Below are 22301 nucleotides of genomic sequence, written 5' to 3' on the forward strand. Positions count from 1 at the left end.
TATTTAGTTGTATTTTGTTGTTGTTGTTGTTGGACACAGGGTATCACACTGTTTCCCAGTCTTTCTGGGGCTAATCAGCTAACCTTTGTGGGTGTTGAACTCAAGACAGCCCTCCTACTTCAATCTTCCTAAGATAGTAATCATATGCCATTGAATTTCTTGTTTGCAGCTATTAGGTCTAACTTTCTTAAGATTGCTTGTTGAGGTACTTTATCAGATTAAAGTTTTGCAACTTTGCCCCTGTTCTATGAATAACGATTTTCATTTTATTCAACTGTAGGGAAGAGATATTATATATACATTTGACAAAATCCCATTTGGCATCTTTTTCATTCTTTCATGGGCCTTGATTTGTTATCATCTCTAAAAAGAGTTTGCCAATTGAAATCACAAAGTATTTTTCTTGAGATATTTCTTTCTAGAAGTTCTAATGTTTAGATCTTTATGTTGGCCCGGTGATTTAACTGTCAGTGATTTTGTTGTTGATACCATTCTCTTGAAGCACAGTTGTTTCATTCCTTTACTTTTATTTGCCTGACCATTCTTCTGTATCTTTCAAAAATTCAAATCTTACCAGGAAGCCTGCCGCAAGATTGTGTCTTCTAAATATACAGTAGGGAAGCCACATCCCTTGAATCTCAACAGTGTGACTGTTTATACAAGACTTCAACAATTAAAATACCATTTGACATGGCAGAGTGGGTGGGAGAAGTTGCACTAGGCCCCATTCCTAGAGGCAGAGCAACAGGTAATTCAAAACTTGTATGAGAGGTAGAATTTACCTTTCTCAGATGCAAGTACTCTAAATGGGTATCCAATCCAAAACAGTTAGGCCTAAAAATATACTTATAAACAACACTAAAGAGAGTCAGTAGGTAGTATTCTTATATTAACTTGCATCAACATTTAACAATATTAGCTAAATAATAAGAAGTAATGAATTAAAAATAAGAGAAGGGGCATGGGAGGGAAGAGGGAAAGGAATGCTTTAATTATATTTTTGTTATATACATTTTTTAACAATTCAAAATGGAAATAGCTATTTCAATATTCTGTTATCAGAGAAAACTGCTAACTCAGGATAAATTTTGAAAACTGTTCACAGAAAATAATATAAAAGTGAATTCAAGTGTTTATAAAAGTAAACATGATATTTAAATACATTGATATAATCATTCTAATATTGATGAGACTCATACAGACAGTTCCTTACATGTATAATCTGTCAGGACATTTTCACACATAATACCATCTCCTTCCACTTTCTCTTCCTCCTTTTCCCTCCTATTTTTTCTACTACATTACTTTTTTCCCCATATTCATTTATGGATCTCTAAAAAATTTAGGATCCACAACTACGAGAAAACATGTAGTATTTGTTTAGTATTTAGATCTCACATTGTATCCATTTTATAGCAAATGATATTTTTTACAGCTGAAAGATATTCCATTTTGCATATATACACATATATATGTAAACATATATGCATATTCACATTATACATATATATGTACAAAATGCCACATTTTCTCTATTTACCCATTTATTTTCAGACACCTATATAGATTCTATTACATGGTTAATGTGAATAATGCTTTAATAAAAACATGAATGGGCAAATATCTCTGTAATGTTGACTTCAAGTGCTTTGGCTACATCCCAGGAGCAGTTTACCCGGGGCTCATGTGATTGTGTTCACTTTAGTTATCTGAGAAAACACATCAGGATGTAGGCAAAGACTTTCTGAAAAGAAATCCAGTAGCTGAAAACAATGACACCAAGAAATGAGGAATGGAATTGCAGGAATCTCTGAAGTTTCTTATTGCAAAATATTACAATATTTCTTATTGTAACTGAGTGAACAGATAGTTTGCAGAATCACAGTAAATCTTTGCTATCTACACATATGACAGAGGATTAAATTATATAACAAAGAAATGGTTGAAAATAATAATAGAAGACACCAAAGAACTACTAAATTGCTGTACAAGGCCTGCATTATAGAAAATTATGCCTTGTGACACATTCTTTGTTTTTGGCTAATTCCATTACATGATATTTAATGGGACAAAGAAAGTAAGAAAACAAAATCTACACAAAACTCTGGAGACCTTTATGCATCTTCTTCCATCTGATTGGCCCCACATATTTCTTACTACATCCATCTAGTTATGTTAAAAGTCAATATAATAAAGGATAGTGTCCTCAAAAGGAAATATTTTGTTTTATTATCTTAGTCCAATTAAGGTTCTTCAATATGTTTATGTATATGCACACTCAAGAACAAGATTATGCCTCCCTTTCCCAAGATAAGCTTATGTAGCCATCCAATGAAAAAGGGAAAGTAGAAATAATACCATATGCAAAAACTTGAAAGATTACATTTAAGCACAGAGTACATACAGGGTGCAGAAACTACACAAAAGAAGAAATGCTGAGTGGAATGCTGCTTACAAGGTAATTTTCAGCTAAGTGAATCAATGGCACTTTGTAGATTAGGCCTTGATGATCTAGGATATAAATGTATTGTTTTGTTTGTTGTACTGTCTTTGCCTACTAAATTATTACTGAACTGATGGATCCATTTGGTTACCACAGTAAATGTGGCTGGAGATCAGTCAAATATGTAATTGGTACAAGGACCAACATGTAATCTTACTTAGAATCTAAGAGAGCACAGATATAGTTACTTCCTTTAACAGTAGTCGGTATTTGTTTTAGTGGTATTACTGTATTCAACCACCAAATAATTCTCTGAATCAAAATTATGAACTCCAATAATGTAAGTGAATGATCTACTCAATTGGTGTTTTGCTATTGGGGAAAATAACTAGGCATACATATATAGAAATCAAAGATGGTTAAATTGGGTACTTTAACCTAGATACATAGAGGAGGGTCTAGGCTCTGCCCCAAATGACTGGACACATTTTGATGATCCCTCATGTAATACCTCACCCTCCCTGGGAAGTGGGTGCAGGATGGGATGAGCAGTTAGTGGGGGATATGGGAGGATCCCAGGGAGTGGAAACTGGGATTGATATGTAAAATAAGACTGTTTCTAATTTAAATACAATTTATAAAAAAAAGAAACAGGATTTTCCAAATGAAAAAAATAGAAAGGTTTATCAAATGAAAAGACTGCATGCTTCATTTCATTTAGAATTCAAAGAAAGAATGTGCTCCAGTAATTGATGACTATAGAGTGGGGATTAAAGTTTGTAGTTAATGAGGACAGAGATAAGAAAGGAAAACACATACGTACTCATCAAATCTGTTTTGATTAGGTACATTTAACTCATTCAATGTTTCTTTCCACTAACAAAATTCTTTAAAAAGCTCAACTTTAAAAATAATTGAATCTTTGTTCTTGAATAACATTTTTCATTGACAATCTGTCATGTTGTGGTATATTTAAGAAGAATGTAAGGAATTTATATACCTAAGAGCATGTATTTTGATGTTTTGAGAAGATATTGTTGACCTAGAATTTTACTGTGTGACCTGACTTAGCCTTTTGGTAAATTGCTTCCCACACAATCTCCCACTCACAATCAGTCCTTCATATTTACGTTTAGACTGGAACATATTTTATTAGTATTTAAGTTTCATTTTTAATTATCATATTTTAAATTCCCATTCTTTCATTTAAATGTGCTAAATGCATGTATACATGTTTGCCTGTACATGTTTGTATGTGTATATGCATTTGGAGTTCATAGGCTGATGTTTGTGCCTTCCTCATTCACTTTTTGCCTTATGATTTTTGAGACATGGTTCCCAAATAAATATGAAACTCACCAGTTGTGTACACAAAGTAACTAGCAAGTTCTATGAATCCTCATTGTTCCACAATTACAGAGCTGAAGTTACAGATACATTGCCTAACTTCATATGTGAGTATGCTGTGTGATAGCCACTTCAACCACTGACCCATTTTCCAAGCCAGAAAGTATAAGCTTAATCTTAACACAAACTGTTCATTTCTAAATTATTCAGGGCATCTTAGAAAAGACACTTGGTAGCCTTAGTTAGATTTCTGTTTATAAAACTTACTGCATTACTTAGGATTGCTGTCACACTTTCCCAGAGCTCACAGATTAACCTGTTGATGGAAACTCTCCTTTCTGCCTTTGGGGCTAACACTTCCTGACATATTGGCACTAAAATGAGGAAAAACCTCACTATTAGCTATGATAGGAATAGAGCTGCGGGCTCATTATATCTAACAGCACATGGAATTGATGAAATATATTTAATTTTTTATTTAAATTAGAAACAAACTTGTGTTACATGTCAATCCCAGTTTATTCTCCCTTCCCTCCTACCTGCCTCCCACCCACCCACTATCCCATCCATTTTCTGATCTCCAGTGAGGGTGAGGCTTTCCATGGGGATCTTCAAAGTCTGACTTATTTGGAGCAGCGCCTAGAACCTCCCCTGTGTGTCTAGGTTGAGAGAGTATCCTTCTACGTGGAGTGGGCTCCCAAAGTTCATTTATTTACTAGGGACAAATACTTCTAGACCCACTACTAGAGGCCCCATATATTACCAGACCTCCAAACTGACATCCACATTCAGGGGATCTGGAACAGTCCTATCCTGGTTTCTCAGCTATCCGTCTGGGGTCTATGTGCTCCCCCATATTCAGGTCAACTGGTTCTGTGGTCTTTCCAGCCTGTTATTGGTACCTTTGCTTGTCATCCCGCTCTCTCTGAAACTGGATTCCAGGAATTACTCTGTGTTTAGCCGTGGGTATCTGCTTCTGATTACATCAACTACTGGATGAAGGCTCTAGGATGTCATATAAGGCAGTCATCAATCTCATTTAAGGTAGCCTCTCAAGCATTGCTTAGATTGTTAGTTGGGGGTCAATCTTGTAGATCTCTGGACATTTCCTTAGTGACAAATTTCTCGTTAAATCTAGTAAAAAGAATTTGACAATGATGCTTCTGCTTCTATTGTGTGGAAAACTTTGAAGAGAATTGGTATTAGCTGTTCTTTGAATTTCTTGTAGAATTCTGCACTGAAACCATCTGGCCCTGGGCTTTTTTTCTTTCTTTCTTTTTTTTTTTTTTTGGTTGTCAGATTTTGATGACTGCTTCTATTTTCTTAGGGGTTATAGATCTATTTAAATTACTTATATGTTCTTAGTTTAATTTTGGTAAGTGATACCTATACAGAAAATTGTTCATTACCTTTATACTTTTTTTCGAATTTTGTGGAGTACAGGTTTCCAAAATATGACCTGAAAATTCTCAGGATTTCCTCAATATCTGTTGTTATGTCCCTGTTTTCATTTCTGATTTTGTTAAAATTCATTTTCACTCTCTGCCTTTTGGTACATTTGGATAAAGGTTTGTCTATTTTGCTGATTTTCTCAAAGAACCAACATTTCGTTACATTGATTCTTTGCATCGTTTTCCTAGTTTGTACTTTATTGATTTCAGTCCTCAATTTGATTAATTCCTGGTGCCTACTCCTCTGAGGTGAGTTTGCTTTTTTTTTGCTCTAGAGATTTCATTTGTGCTGTTAATTCTCTAGTGTGACTACTCTCTAGTTTCTTCATGTGAGCACTTATTGCTATGAACTTTCCTCTTAGCACTGTTTTCAAAGTGTCCCATAAGTTTGGGTAAGTTGTGTCTTCATTGTCATTCTATTCTAGGAAGTCTTTAATTTCTTTTTTTTTTACATTTTTTGCCTGACCCAAGAATGGTGTACTTGTGCACTGTTCAATTTCCATGAGTTTGTAGGTGTTCTTCAATTTGTGTTGTTGCTGAATTCTAACTTTAAAGCATGATGGTCTGATAAGGTACAGGTTATTCCGATTTTTTTGTACCTGCTGTGGTTTGCTATGTTGCCAAATATGTGGTTGATTTTAGAGAAGGTTCCATGTGGCACTGAGAAGAAAGTATATTCTTTGTGTTTGAATGATATGTTCTATAGATGTCTGTTACCCAATTGGTTCATAACTTCTATTAGTTCCTTTGTTTCTTTGTTAAGTTTCTGTCTGGTAGTTCTGTCTATTTGTGACACTGAGGTGTGTAAGTTTCATAGTATAACTGTGTGAAGTCTTATGTGTGATTTGAGTTTCTGTAATGTTTCTTTTACAAATGTGGATCCAGCCTTTGTATTTGGAGCATACATTTTCAGAACATACACTTAATATTGATTGATTTCTCCTGTGATGATTATGAAATAACCTCCTTTATCTCTTTTGATTGTATTTAAAGTATTATTGCTACACCTGCTTGTTTCTTTGGTCCATTTGACTAGAAAATCTTTTTCTTTCATTTTTTCAAGATTTAAATTAGAAACAAACTTCTTTTACATGTTGATCCCAGTTCCCTCTCCCTTCCCTCCTCACCTGCCCCCCTTCCTATCCCATCCCCTCAGGGAGTGCAAGGCCTTCCATGGGGGATCGTCAAAGTCTGTCATATCATTTGGAGCAGAGCCTAGGCCCTCCGCTGTGTGTCTAGGTGATAGAGTATTCCTCTATGTGCAATGCACTCCCAAAGTCCATTTGTGTACTAGGAATAAATACTAGGGCCACTGCCAGAAGGCCTATAGTTTAATCAGACCTCAAAACTTGCATCCTCATTCAGGGGACTTGGAAAAGTCCTATGCTTGTTGCCCTGTTGGTGTTTTTTATTTTAACCATTCTGACAGGAGTAAGATGGTATCTCAGAGCTGTTTTTATTTGCATTTCCCTGATGGTTAAGGATATTGAGCACTTTCCTTATATGTCTCTCAGTCATTTCAGATTCCGCTATTGAAAATTCTCTATTAAGTTCTGTACCCTGCTATTTAATTCTATTATTTGGTGTTTTGGTAACTAGCTTCTTGAGTTCTTTGTATATTTTGGAAATCAGTCCTCTGTCAGATGTGGGGTTGGTGAGCATATTTTCCCATTTTGTGGGATGCCATTTTATTTTGTTGACTGTGACCTCTACCTTACAAAAACTGCTCTGTTTCAGGAGGTCCCATTTATTAATTGTTGATTCCTGTATCTGTGCTATTGGTGGAAACAGGCTCCTGTACCAATTCATTTGAAGGTACCACATACCTTCTCTTCTAAGAGGTTCATTGTGGCTAAATTTATGTTGAGGTGTTTGATCTATTTAGACTTGTGCATGGTAATATAGATGGAACTGTCTGCAGTGTTCTACATGCTAGCATCCAATCATGCCAGCACCATTTGTTGAAGATGCTTTCTTTTTTCTTTTGTATAATTTTATCTTCTTTGTCAAAAATCAGGTGTTGGTAGGTGTTGAACTTGATTCCATTGGTCTAGCTGTCAATTTTTGTGCCAATACCAAGCTGTCTTTAGGACTATAGCTCCATAATATTCTTGAAGTGGGGGATGGTAATTCCTCCAGAAGTTCTTCGGTCTTTTGTTTTTCCATACAAAGTTGAGAATTTTTCTTTCAAGGTCTGGGAAGAATTGTGCTAGTATTTTGAGGGGCATTGCATTGAATCTGTAGATTTCTTTTGGCAAGATTGCCATTTTTACCACATTGATCCTATGTATCCAAACGTATGGGATATCTTTCCATTTTCTGGTATCTTCTTTAATCTCTTTCTTTAAAGACTTAAAGAAATATCATGTGATACAGGTCTTTCACTTGTTTGATTAGCATTACACCAAGGTATTTTTCTAACCATTAACACTGAGGTACTGTCTACTCTTGATGTTGAGATTTCTTTGTATGCAGCACAAGGATAGATTCTGTTAGCCTGTGTCTTTTTATAGGCAAGCTAAGCTATTAATACTGAGGGATATTAATGATCATTAGTTGTTCCTTCTTGTTTGCTTTGATTTTGGTGGTTGTGATGGAATTGTGTGAGAATTACCACCCCTTTTCTTTTGGATATTTGATAAAGTGGGATTATCTATTGCCTATATATTTCTGGTTATAGTTAACTTCCTTCGGTTGGAGTTTTCCTTCCAGTACTTTCTGTAGGGCTGGATTAGTGGTTATATATTGTTTAAATCTGGATTTTTTGTGGAATATCTTGTTGTCTCCATCTATAATGATTGAAAGCTTTGCTGGATATAGTAGTCTGGACTGTCATCTGTGGTCTCTTAGTGTTGGTAGGACCTTTTGGCTTTCAGAGTTTCCATGGAGAAGTCACGTGTAATTCTGATAAGTTTGCCTTTGTATACTACTTGGTCTTTTTCCTTAGCTGCTCTTAATATGCGATCATTATTCTGTATGTCTTGGGGTCTTGATTATTATGTGGCGAGGGAGCCTTTTTTGTAGTCCACTCTATTTGGTGTTCTGTAAGCTTCTTGTAATTTCATTGGCATGTCTTACTTTAGGTTGGGAAATTTTTCTTCTATGGTTTTGTTAAATATGTTTTCTGCCCCTTTGAAGTGGGTTTCTTCACCTTCTTCTGTATCTATTATTCTTAGGTTTGGTCGTTTCATGGTGTCCCATATTTTCTGGATATTTTTTGTTAGGGATTTGTTGAACTTAAGATTTTCTTTGTTTGACAAATCTATTACTCTTAGTGTATCTTCAACACCTTAAATTCCCTTCCATCTCCTGTATTCTGTTTGTTATGTTTATATCTATAGTTCCTGATCGTTTACCCAGCTTTTCTATCTCCAACATTCCCTCTGTTTGTGTTTTCTTTATTGTCTCTATTTCAGTTTTCAGGTGTTGAACTGTTTCCTTCAAGTGTTTGATTGTTATCCTTGGCTTTCTTTAAGAGATTTGTTGATTTCTTGTATTCTTTGGTTTTTTTTTCTCTTCCATTTCTTTAAGGGATTTTCTTATATCCTCTTTGAGGGCCTCTGTCATTTTCATGAAGTTGTTTTTAAGGTTCATTCTCTTCTGCTTCATCAGTATTGGTATGGTCAGGTTTTGCTGGTGTAGAGTCCCTAGACTCAGAGTCATATCGGTTTTTCTGTTGTTGAATATGTTTTTATATTGTCTTATTCTCATTCCTTCTTATAGTGGGTGCAGGTGAAGTTTCTTCCTCTCCTGGGGAGTAGAGTTCTAAAGTTGCCTTCAGGTGGATGCAAGCAGGTCCAATACTCTGATGGTTCTCCTTTTCCCATGGGTAGAGGTGGCCCTAGTACTGGGACATTGACAGAACTTGAATGGGATGTTTGGTCAAGAATGTTTCCCTAGGTATGCATACCCCAAGCCTCTAGGGGCTCTGAGCAAGGCACAGGAAGGCAGGCTAGAAACAGGTCCATGCTTACCTCCTCCCATGGGTGGAGGCAGGACCAGGATGCTGGCACTTCCTTAAAGGGTCAGACTGCTGGGATGGCTTCCCCAGGCCTCAGGAGGCTCCCAGCAGAGCACTGGAAGGCGGGCCCTCCTGAAATTTATTTTAAAGGAGAAAAAAGTGAAAAATAAATTAAATAATAAATAAATACATCAAATAAAATTCTTCACAAGTATTTGTAACATAATTAGCTCTATGAATTAAGTTAGGAAAAATATGTCCCATTTTCAAATAAAACACAAATCTCAATGAGACAGATTGTTATGTTCTAAGGAAGTTATAACACTATTATGTGTAACATTGAGAAATAGTGGCTGACACATGATTTGAATTGTCCACCACATTAAAACCGACCTGAACCTTAATTTACATTTAAGCCTTTTAGAAAGTTGAAATATTTTTTTAAAAAATGCATCCATTTTATATATTGGCACGTTCTTTCCCATATTCTATGCATCTTGAATACCCATATTTCCAAGGCATACAATGGAATCAACTCCATTTTATTGCCACAATTTACTTCTAACATTTCACTCAAAAATAGGTAACTAAAACAAACCTTAAAATTTCATTCAATAATAACTTCATTGTGATTGTTACAAGCTTTTAAGATTTGAAATTTTAAAAATTAAATATAAATAAATGAGTTGTTTCTTTTAGTTGAGTGGCTAATTAAGACAGAAAGTGCAGCTTAGCATTGAGACAAACGTGACACAGATCAAATCCTGTCTACCCTCAAGAAAATAAAATCTCACATCTATGGGGGTGTTTTCAGTCTTACATGTTGGCTGCAGATGAGTAATTTAGGAGAGATTTTTATTTATCTATATATCATGTGTTTATTTATTTTTTCATGGAAAATAGATTCTTCTCTCATACAATACATCCCCGACAGGTTTCCCTCCCTCCAGTTCTTGCTTTCTACTACCTTCCCTCTTTCCCAGATCAACCTGGCTGCTACCCTTTCCTACTCTGAAATGAGCATGCCTCCAAGAGAGTACAGCCAGACCAGGAGAACATGGTCTAACAATTCAACTAATCAGGGCTCACATCGACTCACAGAGACTGAAGCGTCAAGCACAAGGGACTACATGGTCTGCACCAGGTCCCCTGCATACATATATTGGGGCTGCCAGCTTGGTGTTTTTGTGGTTCTCCTAATATTTGAAGTGGGTGTATCCCCGACTCTTTTGCCTGCTCTTGAGACACTGTGCCTCTGATTGGGTTGCCTTGTCCAGTCTCCCTGGAAATTTTTGTTTGTGTATCTTGTTTTGTTTTGTTTTATGGAGAGGTTTTCTACATAAATGTGAGATGCTGAATATAAATTAACCTCTGTACTGACAACATTATTTCTATTTCTTTGTTTGACACTGACTACATCACCAAAAGATCTGTCTTATGAGTTTTCCTCATAGAAAAAGCTGTGTATGTACCTTAAATATCAAACAGAGTACAGATGGACATAATGCTGTGTTCCTACAATTGCTCCTTTTATGAATTTTCATGAATTGTATAATGAAAATTTCCAGGTTTATGTACAACAGCCTAAACACATAGTAAATTCCAGTTTAGTATGCATGCAGTGTACAATACAAAAAAAATAAGTGGCAACTAAGTTTATGTATCATTTATTAGTATAAAAGGTAATGATTTCTTACAAATTCTTTCCTTTACCCGTTACTTTTTCTTGATGTTCAAAAATGCATAAGGAATAACTTACATCTGACTAGAATATTAATATATATACGTATATATATGTTGTTTTATAGAACCTATTTATGTCCTGGATCCAAGAGAATGGGGTAGCAGATGGCTTTTATCTGTACATCTTTAAGCTACCCTGAGAGCATTCTTGTGATTCATTCCATATAATGAAATAAACTCCAGCTGCAGTAAAATGAGATTTCCAGGGAGCAGCAGGTGTAATGCCACAGCTGTACTGACACTGCTAACTTGGTCGTGGATCAAGTTACATCTGGGAATTTCTCATTTGCTGCTGAGTCAAAAAAAACCTTCAGGAAACAGATTTTGAACTCTTGGATGCTGTTCTTCTACCTATTAAGAGGATCTTAGAGAGTGTGGTACCTCAGTTATTGAAGCTTTTGTTTACCACCATTGTATGGTTTACCCACCAATCTTTTCAATTTACGTGAATTGTTTCTGGCTTCGAAAAATATTTTGTGAAGATGTGAACACATTTTATAGTCAGAATTACTATAAGTAATTGTAATATCTTGTCTAATTAAAATATAGTGAAAATTGTGTGAATCTGTGCATTGGTAAAAATTTATATGCCATATAAGACCTTGCTTTAAATTATACCTTAACAGAAATTCATGTGTAGAATAGTTACAACAGAGTGATAAATATTCAATATAGAATTACACGTTTTCTGGAATTAGAGCACAGTAGGTAATGTGTTATGAACTCTTGTAAAATATGATCAAGCATATGGCCTTATTTTATTTGAATCCTTAGTGTAGTGCTTTGATTAAATGTTCTCATAATTCTTTACTCTAGATGCATATTGGTATTACTTAAATAAAAGGAAGCATATAACATGCTTTGACTCATTTGAATTGGAAAAATGCACCTGAAAATGCCTCTTTGTTTTTCAATATTGAAATGACAGTAGGCTATATTAATTGTAAGAAATTCTGAAACTATTCAAACTGTCCACCCAAATTGACTTAAATTCATTCTCAACAATCATTAGCAACTTGTATTATTTTTAGAGAGGGTGAAAGATTAAAGTCTTTTACATTAATATCCTAATGAGTATAGCCAATTGACTGAGGAATGACTAATTCTTTTTATTAGACAACGATAGATAGTAGTGATCTGCAGTCATGTGTAGAGACAACGATTAATTGAGATTTCCCAACGTGTCTATTAGATTATAATTTCTGATATTGTCTACTTGCATATTAAAATTAACAGTTTGATAATCATTTCATAAGAAGAATGAAACTTTTTTGCATAGAGAAATGAAATGAGATCAGTATATTAGGCTTATACATGTGTACTTGCAAAGTGATTTATTCTGTAGCTTGGCCAGTAAAGGAGATGCTGTTGTGTATTATACTATGAAACAAAGAATTTCTTTTTAAAAATAATAATAATATTTAGTTATCCTTTTCTGATATTTCCCATTGCAATCTTGTTTATCATCATATAAATACAGTGAAGACTATACTCAAAATGTCAAAAATATTTTGATGGTGGTTTCAGATACAAGGGAGGCCTGTGTTTTTGATATTCCCCACATGTGTCCAGCTGCATTAGGACTATAAAGAGAAAATATCGGCAGAAGCACACACCTGTGAGATCAGGTCTCAAGGAGGCTGCAGCAGGAGGATTGTTATGATTCTCAGGCCAGTCTGGGGTAAATAACAAAGCCAGACTAAACTGACATATAAGGTCACATCTTGTCTCAAGTAAATTCATAAACAAGTAAATTAGAAAAACAGATATACAGACAGGGACAGGAAACAAATATACTCTTCCCTACCTAGTCCATACTCCACTAGTATGTAGTTAGATAAGCATTTACCCAAGAATATGAGTTTACATTAAAAATTTAGATGTTCTAGTATGAAGAGAATGTGGTGATGTATCATGATGAAAGATGGTTTCCAAAAGACAGGTGGTATCTTACTATATAATGAGTTACATTAAATTATTGTTAAGACTAAAAAAATAAAGAATGGGTTTTTAGTGTTTTTTCTCAAAAATTAATTACCTAGCAATTATTTTATAGAATTTCATTAATTTAATATTTCTTTGATCTCCAGAAGTTGCTTTTTCATGTGTAATTCTATAATTCTAGCTAATACAATACCTCCTTATTATACAATTCAATATTAATACATTTAGCTTTACCTTTATATTATAGATTCCAACTTATCTTGTAAGAATCTTAAAGGACATATCAATTACTTATTATAGTATTATGGTTTTCCTTAGTAAACTTATTTAAATAAGTTATATTTTCCTGAACAATATTCAAAATTACATGTTAATTGTGAAATAACTTAAGAGATTCATATATCAATTTGAAAATTATATGAAAAAAGTTTTTAAACATTACCTAATTCTAAATGTTGAAATAAGGTTGAAGTATTATTTTCTCAGTTGCAGATATGTTAAAATATTTTAATTGACTTTGTTCTTGACAAGATGGTTTAAGAAAAATTAACTAAGGTAATACCCTGTAGGATTTCTTTTAAATAAGAAATACTGAGGTTTATAAATCCTGTTAGAAGATATTATGTTCTTTTTTTCATGGGAAATGATAACTTAGAGCAGTGTATTGGCCTACAAAGATGGCTCTGTGCATAAACTGATTATGTATGAGCATGAGAACTAGATTTGAGATTTCTAGTACACTTTAAAATGTGCAGGAATGGTGATTTGCACCTCTAATTCCAACTTTGGGGAAGGTGGAAAAAGAGAGATCCCGAGACTCCCTGGTGAATCATCCTGGCTTAATTTGCCACCAGCTCCAGGTTCAGTAAGACACTGCCTCAAAAAATTGGGCCAGGAGCAATCAGTGGACATATGAAATGTTAACCTCTGACTTGCTTTTACACACTTTGAAATTCCTAAAGAGACTTCCATAATTCCTACCCACAACACACAGTGATAGCATATTAAATAGGGAAGAAAATGTATGTAGCTGAGAGCTGTGAAGAAATGCACCTCCTCCAACAAAATAATACATTGAATGACCATGTCAAACACTAGTTGAGTAGAAAATAAAAGTCTTTTCATAACTTGTGCATATTACAAGAAGAATAAATTATTAGTAGTATTTATAATGTCTAAGCAATAATCTCAAATGTCTAGATATTGTCCACTAACTTCATAGAATATGTGTAATATGAATTAACTTTGGCAAAATGTAATGGTGAGTGGATACAGTTCTCTAATTTGAGGTAAACTTTTCATTGTTCGGATTCTTTTTTTTTACTTTTTATTTTTTTTGTTTTTTTCTCAATGTATGTTTTTATTTAAATTAGAAACATGAATGATTCACATGTCAATCCTAGCTCCCTCTCTTACTCCTCCTCCCTTGTCCCACCACCAGCTCTCTCAGCCCCCCACTCAATCCCCTAATCATTTACCAGGGACGGTGAGGCCCTCCTTGGGGTGATCTCCAAAGTCTGTCATTTCATACAGGGAAGGACCTAGGCTCTTACCCATGTGTCCAGGCTGAGAGAGCATACCTCTATTTGGAATGGCCTCCCAAAGATCATTCACACACCATTGTTTGAATTCTTTATGTCAAATAGTTTGAATGTAATCTGCATTCAAATATATTTTATTTACATTATAATTATTAAGTCATGCACCTTATTGAGGATTCCTAAGGTATTCAGTCACTAAACAGTTGAATATAGAAAAATTATGAATATGTGAGTCCATTCATTATGTAGAGCTTGAATATTTATTAAATGTTTAAATACACAGTAGCCACTAATTAATGTCCAACATGACAGTTCTGTGTTATAATTACTGGTAGTTTATTAATATGTGTAGAGGGAGAAACAATATCGAATATAGTTGTTGTCAAGTTTTTAATGATTAAAGGACATGAGTTTCAGTATACTGTTGCCTCAATAAATGTTATATTTTAGTAGAACACAGCAGAAACCCTAATTCATATACTTCTGTGCCCATAAAAACAGTGCAGTATTCTGACCAATGTCTTATAACATATTCTGAATCAAAGAAATATAAATAACAGTTTGCCAAATGTTCCTACTACCTAGAATGCAATCAATATAAGTGTCTGAAAGGCATGGCTCTGAGATGTAAAACTACTTTATCCATCAGATCATTGCTAAACTCTGGTGGAGTATTACATGGCATTTTATAATAGAGTTTACATCGATCATGTTGTATGACTTCATGTGCTCACTATCATTTAATACACTCAGGGGAGACATTGGTTCATCATTAATCTTATTTCTAAAGCACATTTACATTACCCTTTCAATCATTTTAATAACAAAGGAAAAGAAAACCCAACAGATTGCTACTAAATACCTGTGACTGAAAGCATAATTACGAATCAGAGTACTTAGAGTGCTTCTCATAGAACGCACAGAGAATTCAATCCTGTTGATCTCTAAATAATTTAGAACAATTATGATCTCCAGAAACAAAACATGTATCTGCTAGAAAGCTTTCATAGTCTAAAAAATGTCCCAAAATAATAACAAAACACAAGTAATTGTTATTGTAAAGGTTTTTATATATACATACATAGTTGACATGGATCATAGAATAGGAAATGATAGCTGATTGCACCTAAATTATACTTTTATACTATTTCTTTAATGAAAACTGCTAATGAATTTCTCTAATCTGCAATGCCGTTCTGGACACTGAATATAAGAGAAAGGAAGAAATACAACTATCTCATTCTACCAAGAGATTTCTATGGGCTAACAGATGTGTAATTGGTAAAAAGTGAAACATATGTAATACAATGTGGTATGTGAAATGTCAGAGTGGATGTCAAAGCAACAACTGAAGGGTGATGGTATATAAGCAGAGATCTGAAGGCAAAGCATGACACAAAGAGATTCCAAGCAGAAAGAAGCACAGGGACCTTTTAAAAGAATCATAGCTGTAGAAGAGTTGTTTTAGTGAGTTAACGTAAAGGTCTAAAGTGAAATAGTTGTATGAAATAGCATGCCATTGTAAAATCCAGTACCATATAGTTGGATAGATCTTGTTTTCTTTTCAAACTGCAATTAGGATTCCATGCAGAAATAAGACATTACCCAACTGACATTACAACCGTATACTTGGAGATGTAATATAGAAAAGAGGAGCAGGTATGAGGTTGGAGATCAGTGAGGAGGCTATTAACAGAGTAGAAATTAGACACCATGAGCTTCAAGTCCAAGGTGAAACAAGAAGTCCGGTAATAAGTGCTCAGTTCTTGTATTGCATTACACATATAGCTAGCACAATTTAGATTCTCTTACTTCCTAGTTCATTACAAATCATTTCGCTGGAGCAGTGCATTTTATACATAAGAAAACTCTAGAAATCCACAGTCTACCTCAAAAGGAAGGAGTAGCCTTCAACAGAAAGCTTTTCCATGTGTTTGCTTCTCTCTATTTTTTTTAACTTTTCTGTAATTTCTGATTAAATTCAAATAAATAATGTTGTCACTTAGAAAGTACTTAAATAGTTACCTCTCACATTCCTCATAATTCTTATAGTTTATTTTAATCCAATTATATTTTCACATTTAAATTTTTATGTTAAATTCATAAAAGCTTGACATGAAAAATAGCGTCTTTTGGTTCCACTTATGAATTAAAACTGTCATAAGACAAAGAGTCAGGTTGGTGTTTTAACAATGTGCTTGAAAGAAATTATTTATCGTCTTTTCCGAAATTTTAGTTATTCTATTAGACAAAGGATGCTTCAAATAAAATAAATAGGGTATTTCATTTTGCACTTTTATTAAATCATTTTAATATTGTAATAACAAGTACATAATATTTTCCACTAACTATTTTTAATATTTGTTTCTTTGAAGCTCTTGGAAATATGTACACAGCATTAATTAAATGGTGGAGGCCAGCTGAGAAAAAGTAAGATCTGATACCATAAGCAGGACTACTTTTTCATCATCTACACTGGAATTTTTCAAGAAGTGAACTATGACAATCTATCAGTTCTTGAGACTTTTCGTTCTCTGGGCATGCCTGCCCAATTTCTGCTCTCCAGAGTTAACGTTCAGAAGGACTCCTGGGCTTCAGCAAATGATTACAGAAGCCCGCATCCCAAGAAGTGATGGTAAAATCCTTCACCGTCAAAAACGTGGATGGATGTGGAACCAGTTTTTCTTACTGGAAGAATATACAGGATCTGATTATCAATATGTAGGCAAGGTAAGTCTAGTGGTGGGAATAGGGCCTGTCCTGTAACAATTTGACTGGCTTTCAGGAAGGTATTCTTTATACTGGCTTGCCCTGCCCAGCCTTAATAAGAGAGGAGTTTACTCCTAACTTAACTTGATATGGCATGCTTTGTTGACTCCCATGGGAGGTCTGCCCTTTCTGAACAGAAAAGGAGGAGTGGAAGGGGTGGGCAGGTGTAGGTTGGAATTAGAAGACAGGAGGGAGGAAATCTGTGTGCAGAATGTAAAATGAATGAATAACTTTAATTAATAATAAAAATAATGCCAGAACTCCTTTTTTGGTTTTTTTGTTTGTTTGTTTTGCTTTGTTTTGTTTTTTGTAACAGTTTCTGTATGCAGTTTTGGTGACTTTCCTAGAACTCACTCTATAGACCAGGCTGGCCTCAAGCTCAGAGGTCTACCTACCTCTGCCTCCCAACTGCTTGGATTAATGGCATGCTCCACCATTACCTGACAATGGCAGAACTCTTTACAAGCATTAATTTTGTACATCTCACAAATTAAGAAGTTAATGAAAGTGAATTTTCATGTAAACTATTTTTAGTGCAGTCCTTTAAATAATTGTGTCTGTGAAAGTTAACACTAATGCTTACTGCAGCAAGAGCATAGGAAAAAGCATGTTTAATCTTTTACAAAATGACAGACACATCAATAAAAATATGCCTCAAAGTTAAATATATTAATTACTTAAAATGTATTTTTATAAATTTTAGTTGTATAGTTTTTGTCATATGTGGGCATATTTTTTTAAAAAGTAAGACAAGTAGATAAAATTAGCTACATACTACAGTATGAAATGGACAAAGACAGATGTTTGTTGAAACTGTTAATTTTCATCAAAGGAAAAACATCTAGGTTGAGAGAACAAATTTCTATTTGTTTTAAAACATTTAAAACTTTTAGATATTTGAATAATTTTAGTCCTGTTAAGTATGTGATAAAAGGGAGAAAAATGCCATAAAAATGAAATATGTATTAACTAAAAGGAGTAGTAAAATAAATAATAAACTTAACAACCTTAAAGAAGGCAGAAAATAACAGAGTTTCCAGTTGAGACAGAATGATTGACATCAATATAAAGGTAAATTTTCTGTATGTTGAACCAGGAAACTTTTATAAAAATAAAGTAACCAGGGCTGGAGGGATAGCTCAGCCGTTAAAGGCTAGGCTCACAAACAAAAACTAAAGTAACCAAAATTTATTTGTTTGTTCCTTCGTGGGCACTGAAGTTACTGGATTTCCATCAAATTGTCTTTGTCTAGTCTTTAATGGGGGCTTGATAAATGTTGCTAGATTGACTTATTGTTATAGTATACGCTTTCTCATAATACTCTCCTCACCCCTATCAACAGAATATCAATATCTTGAATTCAAGAACTGTATTTCATGTCTTTGTTTATCTACTGCGTAATAACTCTTCACCTAATTTAATTATTTCTAGTCATATTAAATATAACACCTCCTCAGCCATCTGCTGCCACTTGACCATTTAGCAGATGAAACTAGTCTAGAATTTAATATTAGTCTTGCCAATTAAAGTTAGAATCATTAACTGACAATATATGTGTAATGATAGAGAGCCCAGCTATAACAAATGTAATAGTCTTACTCTGCCATATGGAAACCTATATGATTTCATGGAATTTTACGGGATTCTATAAAACATGGACAATTCCTATCTTAAGAGTACGTGATGAACTACTATTCTATAGAACTTTAGTAGATGTTTCAACTCTCAAGACTTTCTGATTTCTATGGTGTTTTAGCTTCTGTTTTGTCTTAGTTCCTTATATGTTACTGTGACAAAACACCATAACCAAGGCAACTTATGTAAGAAAATCCTTAATTGGACTGACGATGTCAGAGGGTTAAAATACATGATGAAGGAACACACACATGGCAGCCAAAACAGCTGAGAGCTAACATTTCAATACCCAAGCAGACTCAGAGAGAGACACACTGGGTGTGACTAGCATCCTGAAACATTGAAGGCTACAACAATGACACATCTCTTCCAACTAGGTCGAAGCCCATAGTTCTTGCCAAACAGTTCCACGAAGTGACGAAATGTGCACAAATTATTCAAACATATGAGACTATAGAGGCCATTCTCATTCTGTTTCATAGTCTCTATGATTTATTCACTTCATAGCCCATGAAATAGATGTCTGAAACCTTTATGATACTGTTTATAGGTTAATACCTCATAACTACCTTACATTGTACCAGTTACAGATCAAATATCTTATCTTAGATATAGATGCCAAAGGCTGTGTAAATACTACATACAATTTTAATAGTCCATATTTATTATTATAATGTTGAACAATATATATTCATGCTAATGAATGTAATTTGATTGCAATACATATTTTCTTCATAAACCACAAAATGCTTCAAATTCCCTACATATCATTACTAATATTAATCATGAAAAGCTATTATACTTTAATTTAGGAAATTTATCTTTCAGTATTTTCTTCCTTTAAAACAGACAAGTGCTAAAGATGCTGGTAGTTTTAGTGTCTCTAGGTTGATTTGGCTGCAGATTTAATATGCAGTCTAATTGCAGGCATATGGGGGAATGGTGACAGACATCCCACTGTAGGAGGAACGTCTTGGGGCTGAGAATAGGAAGCAATAAAGAGAATGACTCTGATGGGATGAGGACACAAGTATAAAGCACATATATAGAAATCGAAAGAATTTTTTTATAGATAGTTACACTTTCCAAGTAAGAACTCTTTATCCTGTGTAGCTTTGAAGTTGAAGGCAGTTTAAGGAAGCATGCAGTTAGCAAAAAAGACCTTGAAGTAACATCTTACTTTTAACTGTTTCTCTTTCAGTGGGTAACTGCACTTACTTAGGCCTTATTTTTCTGTCTGTGTAAACATAGAAGACGTTTATGCCAGTGAACACATCATAAATGCACTTTTATAAATACTGATACATTATTAATGTAAAGGGTATTTAAAACCTCTTTAGAAAGAAAAAAGAAAAGAGGAGAGACAGGCCAGAGGCTCAACTGTCACTGCCATGACTTTGTAAAAGTCAAACAGTGAAGTCAAAGCATTTCTTTGCTCACGTCCCAGTAGTCAAGGATTTTGCTCTAAGTCATATAATCAAGTGGTTCATAGTTAAAATATACGCAACATAAGATTTTTTTGTTTTTCCTTTCCCATGAGTTCATGCTAGCTGTAACATTAATAACAAAAATCCAGAGACAGATACTGGGGTTACAGCTGAAGAACAGAAAAACAAAGCAACCAGCCTTAGAGAGTTCTCACCTCTACTAATGCTCAGACAGAAGGGGCGATCAACTGAAGCTCAGATTCCAGCTCCAGACTGCACTGCTCTTCACCAAGCCTCAGACTCCTAGACTGCAATGCTCTCTCAATGCGGCTGGAGACTATCTGCCACATGAGACCCTTTGCTTCTGTCTTACATACCTCTCTAGTGCTGGGATTAAATGCATGAGCTCTGTTACTCTTTTAGACTGATTCACTCTCAGGTAGCTCTAGCGGCCTTGAACTCAGAGAGATCCACCTGCCTCTGTCTTATGAGTCCTGGGGTTAAAGGTGTGTGCCAACATTGTCCAGCTTCTATGGCTGTCTAGTGTGGGTGGATTTGCATTCTGATCCTTTAGGTAAGCTTTATTAAATCACTAATAATGTATCACCAAAGCTAACACTGAAATTTGAGACATTTTTTATATTCTGGGATTTATAGCAATTTATGCCAGTTTGTCTATAAAGCAGCTGCCCTGTCATCACCTTTTCATGGAAATTGTTAAAATAAAAGAACTGTAGCACCTATGCAAAGGCCTGGAAATTTAAAGAGACACAAGATAGCAGGTCTTTCGTGCAAGCAGAATGCTGTTTATTTTGGGATATGGGGAGCCATAAATACTGCCTTGCAGCATGAAGGAAAACCCAGAGGGTTAAAAGGTCACAGTCACAAGCCTATAGGGCTTCCTGAAAACATTTGCCAGAGGGCCCAACTGCGCAACAAGTAAAACAAGATGTGCTGCAAAAGGAACTACAAAATGTTTCAGCTGGAAGCCACAGACTTGACCCAAATGTAGCCCCAAATGGGGGACCAGCAGGGTCATTGTCATTTTAACACTTTCTCCCTTTTCCAATGTTTAAGGTTCAGGAAAACATTGATTATCAACTCTTGTGCTTTATTCATTGAATTTCTGCTTACAAATACTTTCTAATCACTGTAACCCACTGCCAAATCATTGTCCATTAATAGATACTTTCATATCTCTAAGATTCTATGTTGTTGATACATAAATCAGCAATAGCACTAATATTGCGTGTGTGTGTGCGTGCGCACACACACACACACACACACACAAACTGAGTTGTACATATCTTTCTGAGAAAGCATCTCACAATGTAGACCTGACCTCAAACACATGATCTTCTGATTGTGTGACAAAACTTTCCTGGAGACACAACACACATAACTATTCACCCCAGATCAGGACCCCATAACAAAACAAAATATGGATACCCCCAAAGTCCAAGGTGTTGAACCAATGAGTTTTGGGGAAGTGTTTACAGTAGAAGGCGTGAGGGGTTACTTACAGGAGCAGAAATAACTTAAAGACAGCTGCATCACCAAAGCCCATCGCTTCTCCCACAACACAAGTGGCAACTCACAAATCTGGGAACCTGGAGTACACTGAACAGCCTGCAAGCAGGTCTACAGATTTGGAAAATGGATTTTCAAGGTGTCTCATTAGGTCTATAACTCTTCCAGGCAGCTTGGCAGAATTTTGTTTCATCTAGGCATCTGGTGTCCTCTCAAGAATCTCGGCAGCTTGGCTGTTCTGAGCATAGTAATTTTTGTTTGTTTATTTGTTTTGTATTTTAGTTTTGCCTTTGTTCTTTGGAACTTGCCTGTCTGACAGCTACTCTCACCTTTTGCTTTTATTGCTTACTCTTGCAAGGAGGGATCTGTGAAATCTTGCCAGTTTCAGGAACTTCCTGACAGTATTTTGAGTTGTTTATCTTCCTGCCTAAAGAGTTTCTCTGTAAGACACAATGTTCCAATCTCTGAGAAAACTGTTCCACAGCATATTCTGCCTTATTTTCTAGAATG

The 22301-nt window shown here is 34.9% G+C and overlaps 1 protein-coding gene across 1 annotated transcript in view; it reads left to right on the forward strand.

The window, feature by feature from the left end:
• The window catches only part of LOC101833887 (cadherin-10), a 187432-nt gene that overhangs the window by 52730 nt on the left and 112401 nt on the right, over nt 1-22301 (forward strand). The window contains exon 2 of the mRNA XM_040757652.1: nt 16806-17160. Within this exon, the coding sequence (XP_040613586.1) occupies nt 16930-17160 (231 nt within the window). The 5' untranslated portion in view covers nt 16806-16929. The remainder of the gene's footprint in view (nt 1-16805; nt 17161-22301) is intronic.

Source organism: Mesocricetus auratus, unplaced genomic scaffold (genome assembly GCF_017639785.1).
Source record: "Mesocricetus auratus isolate SY011 unplaced genomic scaffold, BCM_Maur_2.0 Super-Scaffold_100015, whole genome shotgun sequence".
NCBI classification, from domain to species: domain Eukaryota; kingdom Metazoa; phylum Chordata; class Mammalia; order Rodentia; family Cricetidae; genus Mesocricetus; species Mesocricetus auratus.